Below are 19,282 nucleotides of genomic sequence, written 5' to 3' on the forward strand. Positions count from 1 at the left end.
CACTAAAAGCCACCTTCTCAGGTCTGTTATTCAGTAGGCATTTCAGAGTCACACGGCCTGGGTTCAATCCTACCTCTGCTGTTTAACCAGCCTGTGACCTTCAGAAGGTTACTTAACCTCTATGTGTCTCTGTTTCCTCATCCATAAAAGTATGTATGCAGGGCTTCCCTGGTGGCGCAGTGGTTGAGAGTCCGCCTGCCGATGCAGGCGACACGGGTTCGTGCCCCGGTTCGGGAAGATCCCACATGCTGCAGAGCGGCTGGGCCCGTGAGCCATGGCCGCTGAGCCTGCGTGTCCGGAGCCTGTGCTCCGCAACGGGAGAGGCCACAACAGTGAGAGGCCCGCGTACTGGGGGGAAAAAAAAAAAAAAAAAAGTATGTATGCTATTCTATCCTGGAATGTTTTGAGGATTAAATTAGTTAATATCTGTAAAATGTTTATAACCGTGCCTGGCATGCAGTAAGCTCTATGTAAGTATTTTATTAAATAAAACACAATGGGAATTAAGGCCCCCCTCTGACTTATTTTTGTCCGATAGCATTAGGCAAAAGACTGCCAGTAGGCTGAGGAAGCTCCCTTAAAGCCAGATTATTTGAGTAGCATTTTCTGGGGTGGGGGGACAACTTTGTTTACCAGCCCTTCCATCAGGGGAGAGGTGTTACATAGGGTGGCTGAACCCCGTGTCCTTGGGTAGATCTTTCCTGTGTCCCTCCACAGTCAACACTGGTATCAGGAGGTTTCTAGGTGTGTGAGGGAGACAGACCCCACACATGTTGTGTATCATGAAGCTGAGAGGGAACTCCCTGTGCTCAGTGGCCCCTCTTCTAGAATAATCCATCACTAGAAACCTGCCCATCCTTCTCAACATAGTATATAGGTTACTTCTTGAAACTGTGTTTTGAGACAGACAGGTACTGAGGAAAATGAAGTGGGATATTATAGATGTCCACTTAGAAAAGTTTAATCCTGGGATTTCAGAGCTGGAAGAAACCTTAACAGAAAACTACTTTTAAATACCTTTGTTTGGTAAGTGAAGAACCAACAACTCGGAGGACTTGAGATTTGCTTGTGCTCAGACTGTTTCTTCACTGTGAACTGTGGCCACAGTTTAGGGGTCCCACCCACCAGCGAATGGAAAGCAAATTTTCCTTCTTCAGGGCAATACATTTGAGTTAGAAAAAGATAATGAGCAAGGGTGTGGTAGCGTTTTGTTCTATAAAGACATGAATTACAGCATCGACATCCACAGTATGGGTCATGTAAAGGGTAGACCTCACAGAGTACACTTGACTTCACCCTGCTCGTCATGGTTTCTTTGAACATTTTGGAAAGCATGGCCTCAAACTCTTCTTAAGAGTTTACACTTAAAACTGCAACCAGAGGGAAAACCTTGTCACATACCAGCACCACCAGGATACTGAGTTTACTCAGACTTGTAATGAGACTAGTGATGGCTGCACTGGTGGGTACGGCAGTCCCCACTGTGGTAACTGGCAGTCCCCAAAGGAGCCCATCGCCCAGTGAGACATGTGAGCAGGGCAGCTGAATTCTGTATTGTTCTCCTGACCCTGTTGTATAGTAAGTCGGGCTCTCTGAGGGGAACCGTCGAGGTCGATTGTGGCTAGAAGATTTTGCTCATGTCTTGGTGTTCCTCCTTAGAATCTCTACTTTTTCCTCTGCCATTCTGACTCCTGAGAATTAGAATCCCTGCTCTTTGACTCTTTGTGGCAGCTGACTGTCAAACGTAAGTGACTGGGGGGAAAATATCCTAGGGTTTCCTTCTCTGTTTTTCGGCAGTAGAGGCCTCAACTTCTAAGAATTCTGGCAGGTCATCTCTTTCATCTGAATACACATGCCTTGTCTTTGAACATGTTATATAAAGTCACCTCTTCTGGGATGAAGACGAGGATTAGGGCTTTTCCATGCTTCTGTGTTGGAACGTAAGACGTGCCCCATAGAACATGCCAGTGCTCTACACCTCTCTTCCCAGTGGCCTCTGGACTCTGCTTCACCTCAGACATCACCCAGGTATCTTTTGACTCATAGCATAAGAAAATTGTATGCAGACAGTTCTGTAAATACAATTGCATGAGAAGAAAATGTTTTATTAAGTATATTCTATGGGGCTTCCCTGGTGGCGCAGTGGTTGAGAGTCCGCCTGCCGATGCAGGGGACACGGGTTCGTGCCCCGATCCGGGAAGATCCCACATGCCGCGGAGCGGCTGGGCCCGTGAGCAATGGCCGCTGAGCCTGCGCGTCCGGAGCCTGTGCTCCGCAACGGGAGAGGCTACAACGGTGAGAGGCCCGCGTACCGCCAAAAAAAAGAGTATATTCTATGAATTTTATCGGCATGTGGAAACGGGTGCCTAGCATGGAAGGGTAAATTAAAATTTTTTTTTTAAGAATGAAAATTCTAATGATACTAAATTTAAATAGGCATAATATATCGAGGGGAAGAATTTTTAAATGCCCCTTTTCTAGAACTATAAAGTAATCTTTCAAGAAGTATTTGCCTGTTTTGTAGATGCTTAGGTGAAATTGTTCTTCCCTATTAGAAAATATTAATTTGGTCTAGGCGTTGTGCTTTTCACTGTGCAGGAAAAATGATTTCTAACTTCTGTCGTGTCCTAGAGATCAGTGAGATTAACCTCGTGGTGACATTAGCCCTGGTTGCTGAGCTCCTACTAAACCCCGATTTTCCAATGCTGATTCTACTGTTACTGGTGGTGGAGGTGTGTGCTTTTACTTGGGAAGGTCGGCTTTGAGGCAGAGGTTGTCTTTTGGATTTATTTGTATTTTTCAAAAACCGAGGAGGGCATTTTCTTGGAGAAGTTGGCACCCTCTGACATCCCCGTGTCACTGCTGTGGAACAAAGGATGTTTACTGCAGGGGCAGTGGGGGACGTCCCCCTGGGCTGGCAGTGGGTCCAAGGGAGGGAGTGGGCTGCTTTCCCGGGCTTCCCTTGGCCTCTCGGCCGAGAGGATTTGCTCTGCATGGGGCGTATGAGTGAGCTCACCAGGGGTTTGGTATTTCAGGGTGTAAAGAATAGTGTTTAGTATCTTAGCAAATCAAGAATCAATTACCTGGGAGAGTAAGCAGAAGGTTTTTTAATGTCTATGATAAATTAGTTTAAACTCTAAAACCAGTCCTTGTGGATTAAGGAAGCCCTTGGAAGCCGTGGAGTATATTTTTAAAATGCACTTGACATCATACACTGAAATGAAATTAATAGATCAGTACATGGTTTCATGTCTTAGGGGAACAACGGTGGCTTTTTTTAGCTGGGATTCTAAGGTATTACCAATTTGTATGTAAATGCAGTTGATTCTGGTAGAATCATGGGGAAAAATAATGTCATCAAACATCTGTTAAAAAGCATGTTACTTAATTATTATCTCTGAGATTTCAGGCCACTTGGCTCTATTCTAATTTTTTTTTTTTTTGCTGGAAGATGTTGGTTGGACACATCCTTAAGACCACAGCAGGGGGTGGTGATGGTGGTGGTTATATGGGGAGATACTTAAAAGGAGAATTAAAGCAAACATAGTTCAGATCGGTACTTCTCAAGGCTCTGTGTAGTCTCTTCCCACCCATGGACCTTTTATCTACTGTTTAACATCACCTAGGCTGTATTATGTTAAGTACCCAGGAATTGTGAATTCTATTTGTATTAAACCACAAAAGAAATTAAAACAACAAAACCACTTCCTCTTATGAAATCCCATGTATAGCATGAACCAATTTAGGGTGTCCCAACAGCAGCATAACCCTACATGGTCTAGCAGTTAATGTTTTCCCCAACAACTAACAGTGCTCCTCTCTCCCCTTTAAAAAAAAAAAAAGAAAAAGAAAAAGCTTGATTGACCTATAATTGGCATACCATAAATTGCACTTAAAATACACAATATCATAAATTGACATATATGTATATTCACACCTGTGAAACAGACTCCATAGCGAAGGTATTGAAATATCCATCTCCTCCAGAAGTTTCCTCTTACCGATTTGTAATTGCTACCTCCTCCCAGCCCTCACATGCCCAATCAGACAGGTACTAATATTTTCCAACCCTAAAGATTAGTTTGCATTTCCTAAAATTTTAAATGAATGGAACAGTACCGTTCGTACCCTTTTTTGTCTGGTTTATTTCACTTGGCATAATTATTTTGAGATTCAGCTCTATTGTAGCGTATGTTAATAGTTCCTTACTTTTATTTCTAAGTAATATCCTATTGGTGGATACACCATAGTTTGATTATCCGTCCACTTAGTGATGAACATTTTGGTTGCTTATAGTTTGGGGCCATTATAAATAAAGCTGTTATACATGACTGGTAAGTTTTCTCCCGGCTTGTGGCTTGTGTTTTCAGTCTCTTTACAGCATCTATTAAAGAGCAGAAGTTTTTAGTTTTGATGAAGTATAAATAATCAATTTGTTCTGTAAGTGCTCATGGTTTTGGTGTTGCCTCTAAGCCATCTTTGCCTGACTCAGGGTCACAAAAGTTTTCTCCTTTTTCTTTCCATAAGATTTATAATTTTAGATTTTTACATCTATGATCTATTTTGAGTTAATTTTGTATATGGGTAAAATATGGATCGAAGTTTATGTTCTTGCATACAGGTATCTAATTGTTCCAGCACCGTTTGTTGAACAGACTGTCCTTTCTCTGCTGAATCTCTTTGTAGTTTTGATGAAAATTGTTTGTCCATATATGGGTGTCTATCTGCAGACTTTCTATTCTGGATCATGGCCTGTTTGTTTTATATCAGTACCCCACTGATTTGGTTATTGTAGCTTTATAATAAGTTCAGATATCAGATAGCGTTAATCTTCCAACTTTGTTCTTTTTTTTTTCAAAATTGTTTGGACTATTCTAGGTTCTTTAATTTTGGAATCAGTTTGTCAATTTCCATCCAAAAAAGCCTGTTGAGATTTTTATTGGAATTGCATTAAATCTGTCAATCAATTTGAGAAGCTATGAAGAATTTTCCAGTGGTTATAACCTATCTTTAGTCTTAGGGATGAATTAGGGAGAATAATGTGTGAGTTGATACAATGTGGATAGAGTGGGGTGGAATTGTCCCCCACGATATACTGATGGAGGAGGTGGCTGACCCAGCCGGGGAAGGCTGAATTGAGGAATGAGTGACCAAAAATGAGAAAATATCCCCTCAGAGAAGCTCAAAGAAATGGTTGCGTGGGTGATTCAGGGAGCAGGTCAGGTAATGATGTCAAGCTGAAGTCAGAGGGGACTAGCTACATTTCTTCCGGAAAGAAGACCTGCAGTGGAGAGCTCGGGCTCAGCATAAGCGGGGATTAGAGGAGGAAGAGCATGGCCAGACAAGGGTCATGTATTCATGTCTAGTCGAGGAGAAGGCCATAATGCCTGGAAAGATTGTGATGCAGGGGACACTTGCGGGGTGGGGGGAGCGGGGGGAGGCCATCATGTGGTAAAATAATGAAGGTCAGTTCTACATTAGAACTAATTATTGGTCTAGAACAGTGGTTCTCAACCAGAGGTGATTTTGTCCCCTAAGGAGACATTTGACAGTGTCTAGAGACATTTTTGATTGTCACAACTACTTGGGGTGGGGGTGGGATTTCTCCTATCATTTAGTGGGTAGAGAGAGGCCAGGGATGCTGCTAGCCATCCTACAGTGTACAGGAAACCACACACCACCACCCCCCAACAAAGACTTATCTGTCCAATATGGTAATAGTGCCAAAGGTGGAACACACTGGTCTAGAAAGGGAGGGTCAGCAAAGAGGGTGGAATGAGAGTGGAGCTAATTGATTGCTCTGACGCCTTATGTCTGTATTGTCTTAAGGAGAAATACTCTGAGTTGTAACCATGCAAAGTTACCCTGCATGATCAGGAATTCGTCTTTGGAAATCTTCTCTGGGCATGTTTTCAGAAGCTGCCTAAAGGTGTTATCAAGGAAGGCTAGTTTAACAAAAGCATGCCTTGACTGCAAATGAAGAAATATTGAACATTTGAGTTATTTCGCTTAAGAAGGAAGTATTTGTTTAGTCCATAGATGAGTTTATCAACTGGAATACATTTGATTGCAAGTAACAGAAAACCTAACTCAAAGTGGCTGAAAAAAATAAAGGAAATTTACCAGCTAATGTAACTAAGAAGTCCATGCTTCTTGCAAGGGTTGATTCAGAGGTTCAGTGTTGACGCAAGGACCCAGTCTCTCCCTCATCCCAGGGCAGGCTTCCTTCCTAGCTCATAGATGGCTGCCAGCAGTTTTCATGGTTACTGTGACTACTAGAAAATTTAAAATTGTGTGACTCCAAATTGTATTTCTGGTGGACAGAACTGGCTTAGACCATTCAGGAATTTCTGGGAATGGGGTGGAGTCAACCCCACCCAAACCACATGGCTGATACACATATGGGAGAGAGACAGAATGGATATTGGGCAAGCCATCAAAAATGAATACTGCAGTGGGGGGCTCCCCTGGTGGTGCAGTGGTTGAGAGTCCGCCTGCCGATGCAGGCGACACGGGTTCGTGCCCCGGTCCGGGAAGATCCCACATGCCGCGGAGCGGCTGGGCCCGTGAGCCATGGCCGCTGAGCCTGCGCGTCCGGAGCCTGTGCTGCGCAACGGGAGAGGCCACAACAGTGAGAGGCCCACGTACCGCAAAAAAAAAAAAAAAAAAAAAAAGAACACTGCAGTGACTGGCATAAGCAAAGAAGGGAATATTTATTTAATGGCTACTGTTTTACTACAGATGAATGTCTGGAAGTCCTTCTGCTCTACTACCACTAATAAAAGCTAATATTTTTTTCTTAAATGTATTCTGAAGTTGTAAAGTTAATATAGTGTTCATAGTAACTAGTGAAACAGCACAGAGAGACACTAGAAGGAAGTAAATAATCCCCATCCCTTCCATTCCCTGTTCCCACTCCCAATCCTGGGTGGCCATTGTTAGCCTGGTCTGTGTTCTTCCATTCCTTACTCCATGTACATGTGAGCGTCTGCATGTCCATTGTTTTCTTCTGGAGGTTGTTGCCGTTCTCATAATGGAAGTATAGCCCTTCAATTTGCTTTTCTCACCTTATTAGCCTTCCAAGTCACTATGTACAGATTTATCTCATTCTTTTTAATAATACATAATATTCTATATTATAGATGTTCCACATTTCATTTAAACATTTCCTCATTAATGGGCAGTCATGTTATTCCCAGTCCCCCCTCTTCCTCTGCCCCACAACAAACAATGCTGCAGTAAACATCTTTGTACCTATGTCCTTACATACTGGTCCTTTTTTTTTCCCTATAGGATAGATTCCCAGAAGTGGAATTGCTTGGTCAAACGGTATGTGTATTTTTAATTTTAATGTATATTTCTAGATTCTTTTCCCCAAAGGAATAGCAAATCACGTTTGCACATAAGAATGCCCATTTCCTGCATTCTCACCAGCATTGGATGCCACTGTTTATTTTAATTCTTGCCAATCTTATTATCGCTGATCATTAATTTACATTTTCTTCACTGACTGCCTCTGATGTTAAATATATTTTCATATGTTTATTGTTCATTTGAATTTCCCTTTTCTTCATTTCCTATTTATTTTCACTGCCCATTTTTCTACTTGGTGGTGTTTTCCCATCACAGTTTCTGGGACGTATTTATTGTGTTTTATCGTTACATATGTGCAAATATAGCTTTATTGTTCTTTATAGTTCTTGTCTCTGTGTATGATGTCTTTTACCAAAAGAAAATCCTTACTTATTATTATGTTTTGTAATTATTTATGTCTGTCTTTTTCTTTATTGCTTCTATTATCTGTTTTGCTTATGATGGTATTGTCCATCCCGTGGTCGTACAAGTATTCTTGTAAATATTCTTCCCCATTTTTAAAAGCATTGAGATCTTACTCCAGTTTTAAGTTTTGTACATGATATGAGGTAGGATTCTATCTTTCTTTCTTTTTTCTCCCCCTAGATAACCAGTTACTTAAGTCCTAGTTACTATGAGAAACTTTATTTTTCATGGGATTGAAATGTTACCCTTGTCACATATAAAGATGCCATATACATTTGTATCTATTTCTGGCCTCTCTGTTCTGATCTCTGTCTATTTCTGTGCCAACACCATTTTGTTTTGAATGCAGTGGCTTTCTAGTGAGTTGTAATGTCTGGTAAGTTCTCCCTCACTGGTCTGCTTTTCACACTTTTCATAGGTGTTTTTAGCCATTTATTTTTTGTTTCATATTGATCTGGTTAACTTAAATTTTAAAAGTTAAAGATGCGGAGTTTTATCTTAAATATTTTGAATATAATATATAATAATACATGTAAATAAAGCCAAAAAATTATTTCTCAGTTTGAGGATCTCTTTACTTGATGTTACTAATTGGAAAATATTTATTGATTACCTAAAGGTTTTTCTATGAATTTTAATTCTTTAAATGTGACTTTACTTTGTGATGATTGTACAGTTACCCTAAGGTGTGAAAATGGGGATGCAGGCATGAAATTTTTTTTTTTTTTGGCATGACATATTTTAATCTGTCTAAAAATTAGATTGTAATAAAGCTAAAGCGAGCTTATAAATAATTTGTATTTCTGCTTATGTAACGAACTATAAAGTACACCCATACCTGGATTGGTTGAGGGGTGTGTAAATATGATAATGTGAACAAAGAACTGTAACTGAAGTGCATAATAAACTATGTGTTTTGCAATCTTTTATGATTTGGTTTTTCTAAAATTAAATGTTGACTTAAGAAATTGTCACATTTGGAATTTGAGGTAAAGTTGTCTAATACTTTATGTTTTTGACAATTCTTAACATTAAGTTTATATTAATGTGATATTAACTTAATTGTTTTCCCTGACATTCTTAATAGCTTTTTTGGAAACTTTAGTTATAGTATTAAGGTAATAAATACCTTTACATTTCTCTAAAGGCATTTGAAATATTGGAGCTAAACTCTAAAACTGTTTGTGATTTAAAATAATGGTAATATTGTCTCACAAATGAACACATATGCATTTACACGTGAGGTCTATATTTTGCTTATGAAAGTAAAGGGACATCCCCATGTAGGTTCTACCCATGTTTACTTGGTTAATTAGAAAAAAAGCCATTAATTTGTTCTATAGCCAAAAAGGAAATGGTGAAATAATATATTGTGATTATTATTGAGTGATATACTTGAAAAATATAATTATGTTTTTAAAAATGAGTCAATCATGTTTTATCAAAGGTCGACACATGATATAAACTGTACTACATAAAAGGCATATCACATTTCTCATGTTTCCTAATAAGCTGTATTTTGACCAACTCAAATTCTGTTTCCTGCACTTAAGTTTTAATCATCATCAACATAGGCAAAGATGGTAACATAAGTATCTTTTTATGTTTATCAAATATTATATGATATCACTTACATGTGGAATCTAAACAATAACACAAATGAACTTACTTACAAAACAGAAATAGACTCACAGACATAGAAAACAAAATTATGGTTACCAGAGGGGAAGGGGGGAGGGATAAAGTAGGAGTGTGGGATTAACAGATATACACTACAATATATAAATTAACAAAGATTTACTGTATAGCACAGGGAACATAACTGGCTGCTACAGTTGGGATAAGGGAACATTTTGTTGGTTTCAAAACAGTTTTTTTTGGTTTTTGGTTGGTTTTGTTTCGTTTTGCTAAAGAGAAGGGATGCTTTCAATAGCGTGTGGCGCTATAAAGAGATGAACAGAACTGAAGGAACTTCTGCTGGCCAATAGTGGAAATTTAAGTGACAGAGGAAATGCTAATTATGAGCCTTTGAACAAGCTTATAATTACCATTAAGCTTATTGAATATATCTTGCAATAACCTGTAATGGAAAGGAATCTGAAAAAGAATTTATGTATATATTTACATATATATGCATATATATATATAAACGGAATCACTTTGCTGTACACCTGAAACTAACACAATATTGTAAATCAACTATGATTTAAAAAAAAAGGTAAGAGTATATTTTAAATATAATTCTGCATGTGTGTAAATTCTGTATTGTTAATTATAAAGTTGTTTTTAAGTATATGTAGGCTATCACAGGAACTTAAAATCACAGTAAGTAAACAATAAATAAGGATGTCATAAGATTAATAATAAAGGAATGTTTCTTTTATAATATACCAAATATTTAAGCCTTTAATTTGCTCCAGGGCTGCCCAAGCTTAGACTCTGGAAGATAGAATTGTTTAAATTAGAATGGAGAACTTCTCCTTTTTCGTAAAACAAACATAACCATTTGTGACCAGGGGTTGGAGTGGCTGTAATAGAGTCCACAGGCAATAAACAGAGTTTTTTGTTTTTGAAGCTAGAAGAATTCTAGTTGCCGCAAGTGTGCCATCATAGCCAAAAAGTCACTGTGATTTCAAGGACTTGAAGTGATAAACTGGGAAGATATAAGCGCTAGAATGATTAAAATAGTGTTCACGGGACTTAAGAAATGAGGAAGCAAATGCCCCACAACTGAAGCATTGGGTAAAAATAATCATATGTGTGGATTTAAGTGAATCAACTAAAGTTATGTTCAGCTTCTCCACCTTACGTGAAGATACTAAGCAAGTGTTGGTATTACTGTGATGGCCAAAGAACAATGATGTACCTCCAAAAATATTTCAGGTATTATGTTCAAAGCAATATTCCTTAGGGCCAGAACCCACCTTAATTCATAGGTGTTCTTAATCTAGATCAAACTGAAGTAAAATAACCTTATGTGACATTGTACTTTTAAAAGATGAAAAAAGTCTTACAACTAAAAATTAAAACTGAATCAAGGTAAATATTTTGCACACATTCATTATCAATTTAAGATTTGTAAATGTTACAAATAGCCACAGTAAAATGTAACTTCACTTAATACTGTTCTTATTTAATACGATTCTCTTGTTCTTGTTAAAATGTTACCCCTGTTAAATACTACCTTCCTATGAGTGATACTATCTTAAATTGTCTCAAAATATAATATCACCAGTTTCCTATCTTTATTTTGCCTTAATTCACTGTTAGAATATGTTAAGCCTCCAACATGTAAGAGGTAGAACAAAATATTGCTGCAGCAGATCAGATGCAAGGATGAGACTTCTTCTATATTGCTTCGCCTTGAACAGGTCTGTTGCAAGTCAGGTGTATTATCACCAGAGAAGATAAGGTTCCTTCGGAATGAAGACCCACCCTGTCCCTGGGCTCGTTGCAGAAATTATAAATCAACTGTAATTGTGACCTAAGCACTTGTCCTTTCTGCTGTCAGGTCTTCTGGCCATTAAGAAATGTGTTGAGACTGCTCCATTTATTTGCATGAAGCGTTGGGTCAGTAGTCAGTGACCCTCATTCCTCAAAAGAGAAATAACTGCCTCTTTTGAGAAACCTATTGTGAGCTGGTGACGTGAACCTCCAGCTGCATTTAGCTTCCAGGTTAGTTATGTCAGAGGATAACTTTTTAAAATGGTACATTAAATCTGGGTGCTAGGTATTAATCCCCATAGTATTTTTATACATCTAAATGTTGATGTGTCAGTCTCCTAGAGTTTTGTAGTTTCTGCTAGCATTTAAATTCTGATGAATGAAATAACTCTTTGTAAAAAAAAAAGAAAAAAAGAAAGAAAAAAATAAAATACCATTGGTCCCTTCTCCTAGTATTGAATTTGTTAAAAGCCAGCTCACTGTCTCTTAAAAAGGGATAGGACTATTGAAATGTATGAATAGAAAACTTCAAAAGTGAACCTGTCAAAGCAATAGAAAGTAAAGATATTTTAAATACAATTGCAGTTGTATTCAGTCGTGGAAAAAAAAGTCAAAGCATTTCTCCTTAATGCCAAACTGAGGTGTGGAACATTTTGTGAGAATGAGTAGAATATTCATAGGAAGGTGGGCACCTCAGAGTTCTCCAATTTAGGACGGCTCATGTCTCCCAACCTCCCATTTATCTGACCAGGCTTCCACTAGCTCTGTTGAGACCCCTTCATTTTCATCTTCTTAGACACCCCGCCATGGAGCATAAGATCACATTTGTAGGGACACTGTGACTGAACAAACACTTTATTTTACATGGTGCTTTCAGAAGAATTCTTTTATGTCCTAGATGGCTAGACTCCTTGGATGTCTGAACAATGAAGAATCGGAGCAAGAAATTTCTACACCAGAACCCTGGGAGCTTAACACACTTTGAAGTGGATTTCTCCCCTTTCTGGGGCCGCAGTAAAAAGTGAGGGTTTTTCATAGTCCTTGCATTGATGTCTGCAAAGCCAGATGGCTTTGTAAAATGAGCCCCAAAGCAGTATAACTGATTAAAAGAAATGCCAGGTAGTTGAAGGCTTTCCTACCCATTGTGAGCCTGGCAGAAAGAATTGTCCTCTTGGGGTCCATTAATATTGGGGAATCGCACTCTCCGTCTTTAGGGGTCAGCCAGTGACAATCGAGACAGGTGTTGGCAGCAGGAGCCTTCAAAATGAAGGCTGAAAATAATCTCTCGAGCCAGCCACTGGGAGGACTGCCTCCAAAAGAAATGACGCTGGCCAGTGAGGGAAGTAGGTGCTTGAGGGTTGTAGGTACTTTCAAAGGTTGTGACTCACATATTTCAAGTTATCCTCTCATTCTTGGCTTCTTTTGCTTGTGGTCCTAGAACTGCATCCTCCTGAGAGCCCCGAAGCTTCCATCGCCTCACACCTGGGGGCGACTCCCACTCATCTGTCTTCTCTGTAGAGTGTAAATGACTCTGTTGAGGATGCCCAAGCTCTTGCTTTTTTTGTTGCCCATATAGAAATCATTCTGCCCGTGTTTGTAACCCAGACCACTGACCTTAACCTAAGAACACAGTCATATATTTCAAGTTGCTTGCAGCAGGGGGAGGGGGGTGCTGACGAAACTTGGCCTTGCAGGCAGAGGGATTCATAGACGTAACAAATTGTTCTCTGGCTTCATAACCTACCACTTCATTATTGGGAAATGGGGTTCAGAGCAGAAGGAAGGAAAAGCTCATCTTAAGATAAGCCTTAAAAGCCTGTCGTAAAAGAGGTAGCTGGCCCTGAGTTCAGTTGTGTTTCTATCATCAGGAAATACTTTACTCCTGCAGTGTAAGTCATATGAAAGAGATTTAAAAACCAAACCACCTTGCTCTCCATTTTCTACCTGTTACCATGTCCTTTCATTTACTCATCTGACTTGGTGCTGATCTGCTCACAGAGTAGCAGCAGTGGAGAACCAGGGACCTGTGTTCCGCTGAAATTGCTAATTTCAGAAGAGTTTGTACATTCTGACCTCTCTGAACTTATATGGATCCTTTCAAAGAGGGAAATAATTCAGTCTAGGAGGCATTTCCGAGACTTGTTGTTGGAGAATGAACTGATATGTGGTCTATTATTGTGGTCTATTTTTTGAGTAATAATGTAGGATTTATAGTATCTTATTAAGTTAGGGCTAATTGACCTTTGTAGAAAATAATAATTTAAGCAATACTTCTGTCAATCACACAGGGAATCATTGTGGAAGAACTAGTAAACACAGGAAAAAATGCATTCAAAATTTCCCTGTATCTTATCACTTAGAGAAAAGACACTTTAAAAAAGCAGAGCATTTAGCTTTCACTTGTGTCTTTTGATGCATTAAATAATTTTTCCTTCGGGTATTTTCAGTATTGTAGTCTTGTAGCATTTGAGAAATGGGGTAGCATTTTATTTTACTGTGAGAATTCTTAGATCATAAAGCATTGATCATTTTTCCTGATTATTTCCATTGTAGAAAAATAGAGAAGTATGAAGAAGAAAAGTTTTCATCCAGAATCTCACCTTGTAGAGAGAGTCCCATCAGCATTTTAATGTATTTTAGGCTTTCTTCTAAATCCTCATTCTTTGATACTTACTGATTCTTGGAGTCCATTTTCTTTCCAGCTAGGAAGTACTTCTGGAGCAGACCAGTCATATGTGAGCTGAGTGCCCTGCTTGCCCACAAAATTTGCTGTGTCTTCCAACAGAAACAGCCAGGAGAACTAAGTGCTGGGCTGTTTCTAATGGTCATGTATCATTGTTTAGGTTCCTGACCCACTTCCTTACTTTCAGTAATTCGTTTTATAACATTCCAAATATTAACGTTTTTTCTACAGCTGTTGGCGATATTTGTTTAGGTTCAGAAAAGTTCTTACTTTCTATGTGTGGGAAATCACTCTGAACAACACATTTTCATAGGTTCCACTAGTCAACAAAGAGATGCTATATTCATTTAGGGAATAGAACAGATTTTCTTTGCTTGGCTTTAACACTTGGGGTTTTATAAGATTTCCTCAGAAACCAGCACTGTGGCCATTCTTACCCAAGTTGTGATTTGTAGAGTGATTTATTGATCAGGGAGGGTTTCCCAGAGTTCCTCAGAATATGGCATTAGTGTAACTTTGCACATGCTGTCCTGCTGGGGTAGAGGTTCCCTAGGTCCTCCATGCCTAGAACGATGCCTGGCATGTAACAGTTGTTTCATAAATATTTTTATGTGTGTTTTAAAATCATGTACCTCCCTTACTGTTTAATACTCATGGACTAACCCATTAGTTAGTTGACTAAGCAATTATTGTATTCCTACATTAAGTTGTTCCAACTTCCAATAAGAATATGCTAGGCTCCAAATATGGTGGTAGATGTTGGGTCCTCCACTTAATGTATTTAAGTCTAGTGTAATTTTATTTTATTGTTTGCATTTGTCTTTTATGAAAACAGGTAAGAGTGATGGATTCATTACTGATAAATGTTTTCATGTTTTTCCAGTTCTCTGTATAAAGGAGTGCAGTTGTTCTTCTCCTAAATTCTAATTTGTTTGTTTTGGTTTGTTAGAGAATTTTGAGTGTAGGTGAAACAGGCTTCCATTTACCAATTCGAATTGAGGAGTGCCAGAAATAGATAACTATTCAAAGTGTACTTCCTCTTGGTCTGGCTTGAATTCCCTATATCACAGCTTTATTGAGGGGAGAGGGGAGGTAATGCAGTAAATAAAATAGATATTGTTGGCAGGAATCAGATTAAGCTATTGACAGTTGTGATCCCCATGGTTTGAGTACATTTATCTGATAATTAGTCTTTTTCTAGATGAGGGAAAGAAAGGAAAGAGACAGTTTAAAAAAAAAAAAGTAACCAGTGGGACTGTGACCAAGGAGCCCTCTGATTTTTGGAAGGTTGTTTTTGTAGTAAAAGTATAAAGGCTTGCATGAGAATAAGAAACACCAAATTCATGTTGGTGGTTACCTCTGGGAAGAGAGAGGGGAACTGAGATCAGGAAGGGGTGCTGGGGGTTTCAGTGGTGTTTGATTTATCAAGTTGATTAGGTGATATTCAGGTGACATAGATGTTTATTCTGTTATTCCCTTCATAGATTTTTTTATTAAAAACAGTAAAAGATAGAGAGTGGCTATGCATAGAAGGGAGATTTCCCCCAGGTCACTTGTATCATTGAAAGATTTAGCTTTCTTCACAGCTTTTTCAGCCCCTGCCATTCCCAGCGTCTTCCAGACAGATCCTGTGGTGAAAAGGCCAGGAGAGGGAAAGAAAAGACAGGTGTTACGGAAGCAGAGAAACGTGTTTGAGAGATCTTGACAAGCAGAGTAGGCTGAGATGGTTGAATCCTCAGAAGTGAGTGACTGCAGTGCCTCTTGCTGCTTGATCCTGTACCCTCCCTCTGCTTTGGCTCAGACAGTTGTTTCTACATTAAGCCAGAGGCAGTTGCGTCTCCAGGCAGTTCTGTCATGGGCACAGACTTTGAAACCCAGGTCCTCTGTGTAGCAGCGCCTGACTTCACGTTATCTTGCATAGTGGTGAATGATCCTTGTTGGGAGTGGGGAGGCCCTGTTAGGGGGGGAATACTCACTCTTACCCCAGCCGTCAGTGAGTATTCCTGGAACCCGCAGGGCTGGAGCCCCAAGTATGTAAATGATGGCGGCTGAAAACTAAGGGCCTTGAGAGGCCACTTGAGGCCCACACAGGAGGTGGATGCTTGAGAGAAAGGAAGCATTGTGCCTGGGCCAGCAAGGTGGGTGAAGATGCTTCAGCCACGCCACGTAATGCGTCTGCTAAGGCTGCCCTAACAAAGTGCCACAGACTGGGTGGCTTAAACAACAGAAACTTTTAGTTGTGGAAGCTAGGAGTCCCAGATCAAGGCGTCGACAGGGTTGGTTTCTCATGAGAGCTGTGAGGGAGAATCCGTCCCAGGCCTTTGTCCTAGCTTCTAGTGGTTTCTGATGCTTTAGCGCTCCTTGGCTTGTACATGCGTGGCTCCCATCTCTGCCTGAACCCTCACATTGGCACTTCCCCCCTGTGCGCATGACTTCCTGTGTCCCCATTCTATAAGGACACAGTCACATTGAATTAGAACCCTCCCTAATGACCTCATCTTAACTGGATCGTCGGCCAAGATTCTATTTCCAAATCAGGTCACATTCAGAGGGGCTGGTGGTTGGGACTTCAGCATCTTTGGGGGGACACAGTTTAATGCATAGTGCCCCTCCATTCTCATCCTCACTGCTCACATCCGGAAGGTGGATTCTACCTGTCATCTTAAGCTTGTTGTGGTCTGTGCAATGTCTCCTCGTTTTCTCACTAATTCCTCTGAATGGGCTCCATAGCCCTGCTGCTAGAGAGAAGGGACTGTGGAAAAACACAGGGATAAGACAAGTTACTTGTGAGAGAGAGAGCAATTGAAAGGAGCATTTGCCAGAGAACAAAGCCAGGAAGAAGTAGGAGTTGCTCCTTGCTACTGTTTTCTTTTTCCTTCTATTCAGGCTCTTCTGCACACCTCATTAGAGCAAAGACTAATCTGTCGAAATCCAATCAATTCCGCTTTGGTTGATGGCCAATGAATACTGTTTCTACTACATTACCTGTGAAATAGGCCTTTGTGGTGAAGCCTGGAAACCTCCCGCACTGTTTATAACGTTGTTTCTTTGAGAATGCGGTCTGGTGTCTCAACCTTACAGATGCCCCTTCAGAGCACAGCCTAGAGTGTTGTTGAGATGAGCTGGGGAAACGGAGCTGCCCATGACTAGAGGTCATGGCAGCTTTCTCCCTCCCATGTCAGGGTGCTTGGGGGGCGATGCAGAGGGGCACTCTGAGCAAGGGTGCTCTTCCCTGCTGGAAGGCTGTCGCCCCACTTGGCAGTGGTGTCTCTTTGGTAAACAAGGCTGGACCTTCATGTGCCTCAAGGATTCTCCTGGGAACTGGGCTCCTGCCCGGAACTAACACCAGCTGGGGCACCAGCAGAGACATCCAGTTGTATCCCCAGTATCCTTGATCCCCCTTCTGCTTTACTGATAAAAGTAATTTTTGTCAGGGTGGTAAAGCACTCAATTAAAAGAATACACTTACAAGCCACCTTCCCTCACACCTTCCCTCATATGCTATTACGCTTTGGCCAGTGAGATCTAAGCAGACGTTACTTGGGAGATAGACGGCTGGTGAGGATCCTTTTTCTTTTCTTCTACTTCCTTCTTTCTGTGTGGAATGGGTTTGTGTTGGTCAGAGTTCCAACAGCCAGATTGGTCCATGAGGTAGAATGTGAAGGTAGACCACCTATTAAGGATGATGAAACTGAAAGGTAGAAGTAGTTTAATCTGATGATTTGGTAGTCGTCACATCAGCTGTGGATTTCCCGCTTCTGAACCTGTTTTTACGTGAGCAAGCAATACACTGTTTTGCTCAAGCCACACATTTGGGTGCAGCTGTAGCGACACAGTATCCTAAGTGACGCAGAGACCCTCTCCACAGAAACCCCCCATCACTGCTCTTTAAAGTGTATCAGAAAGGAAAGGTTGGTCCAAGGATAATGAGTAAAAGAGAATTTCCTTCTAAGACCTAAAGAAGAACTAGTCTGCTGTGCCCCTGACATATTTTCCCCAAAGCATCTTTTATGTGAGCTGAAGACTCTGAAACTGTGCCCCCTTTAATCGCTCCCTTATTTATTCACAACTCTCTTTCCTGATACCATAGGTGGTGTTAGTCGTTACCATTTTCTGCCCGCTAACATGTAGTTTCAGCAGCAACACCATCTTGGTAGCAAAACACTGTTTTGATTACTTCATTGCTTTTTACCATTGTTTCAGAAAGTTGACTAGAAAACAGAGCAAGGAACGTGCTGATATCGGTGATAAGATGTGTAGTGCCCATGAGCTTAATGCAGCTGACACCAGAGGGAAATTATTTGTCTTTCCAAAAAAGGACTAATACTTAGCTTCAATCAGACATTCATTGTTCTTAGGCCAGTGGTGTATGTATTTGACTGTGAGTGAAAAGAACAGAATTAAAGGATGTGGATTTGACACATAGCAATGTGTCACAGATTGACATAGATTTGACATATAGCAAAGAAGAATAATTAGGAACTTTGGATTAAAAAAGTCCTGATTATATATTTGACTTTAACATGTTTTCAGGGGTGTGTGAAGCAGGAAAGTAGAAAAGTGCCTTTATATGGGAATTTGCTATCTATCTAGCATCTGATTCTGTGATGTAATGTAGGGAACTAGGAGGAAAGGAGGACAAGTGAGGCTGCTTTAGGACTGCACTTGTGGACCTGAAGGAAGGAGAAGCTAAGGTTTATAAAACTGCTGGGGCAGGACTGAGGTTATGTACTTGGTGTTGAGCTGGGGACCCACTCCACACAGCTGTGTGGGATCAAGAAAAGTTGTCCCAAAGCTTTCTTTATCCATCTTGAGCTACTTTTGTTTCTCTGCATTTCCAGATTCACAGCTAGCCCCTAGAGATGAACATTTTCATGGAGGTCCAGATTTAAGGGAAATATAGCTTCTTAGGATTTATTTTATCTATGACAAGCAGACGTCATTTTCTAAGTGTCTCATTTAACGTCACAATGGTGTTGAGATCCTAAAAGGTATCTATTGCTTGAGGAACTTAGAAGGCAATTACTGCCATCCATTTTTTATACTTACTTAAAAGTGTATGAAATGTATTTTCTCATGGAGTATGCTTTTCCTTATTTTATTTTAAAGGGGTTTCAAATATTTACCAATATTTGAACCTTTTAAGGTTCAAATATTTCAAATATTTACCAATATTTGAACCTTTTAAAGGTTCACTCCTATCCTCAGTTCCCCTTACTGTATTTTTGCCCGCAAACTGTTGATTTCATCAGTTTTCTTGGTGTTTATCAGGATCCTAATTCTTGAGGTGGGAGAGGAATTTCTGCATTGTTTTTGGATAAGTATTATTTCTTTAGTTAGCTAGCAAGGTTGGGGGAGTGGTGAAGTTCGTGAAAG

The 19,282-nt window shown here is 40.1% G+C and overlaps 1 protein-coding gene across 14 annotated transcripts in view; it reads left to right on the forward strand.

The window, feature by feature from the left end:
- Window positions 1-19,282, forward strand: part of MAST4 (microtubule associated serine/threonine kinase family member 4) — a 568,209-nt gene that overhangs the window by 311,121 nt on the left and 237,806 nt on the right. For 9 of the 14 annotated variants that reach the window (XM_067730872.1, XM_067730855.1, XM_067730861.1 and 6 more), the window contains one exon: window positions 7,294-7,329. The exons of the other annotated variants lie outside the window; for them this stretch is intronic. In XM_067730872.1, coding sequence (XP_067586973.1) covers window positions 7,294-7,329 — 36 coding nt within the window. The remainder of the gene's footprint in view (window positions 1-7,293; window positions 7,330-19,282) is intronic. 14 annotated transcript variants of the gene reach the window in all.

The sequence above is a fragment of the Pseudorca crassidens genome, chromosome 3, assembly GCF_039906515.1.
Source record: "Pseudorca crassidens isolate mPseCra1 chromosome 3, mPseCra1.hap1, whole genome shotgun sequence".
NCBI classification, from domain to species: Eukaryota; Metazoa; Chordata; class Mammalia; order Artiodactyla; family Delphinidae; genus Pseudorca; species Pseudorca crassidens.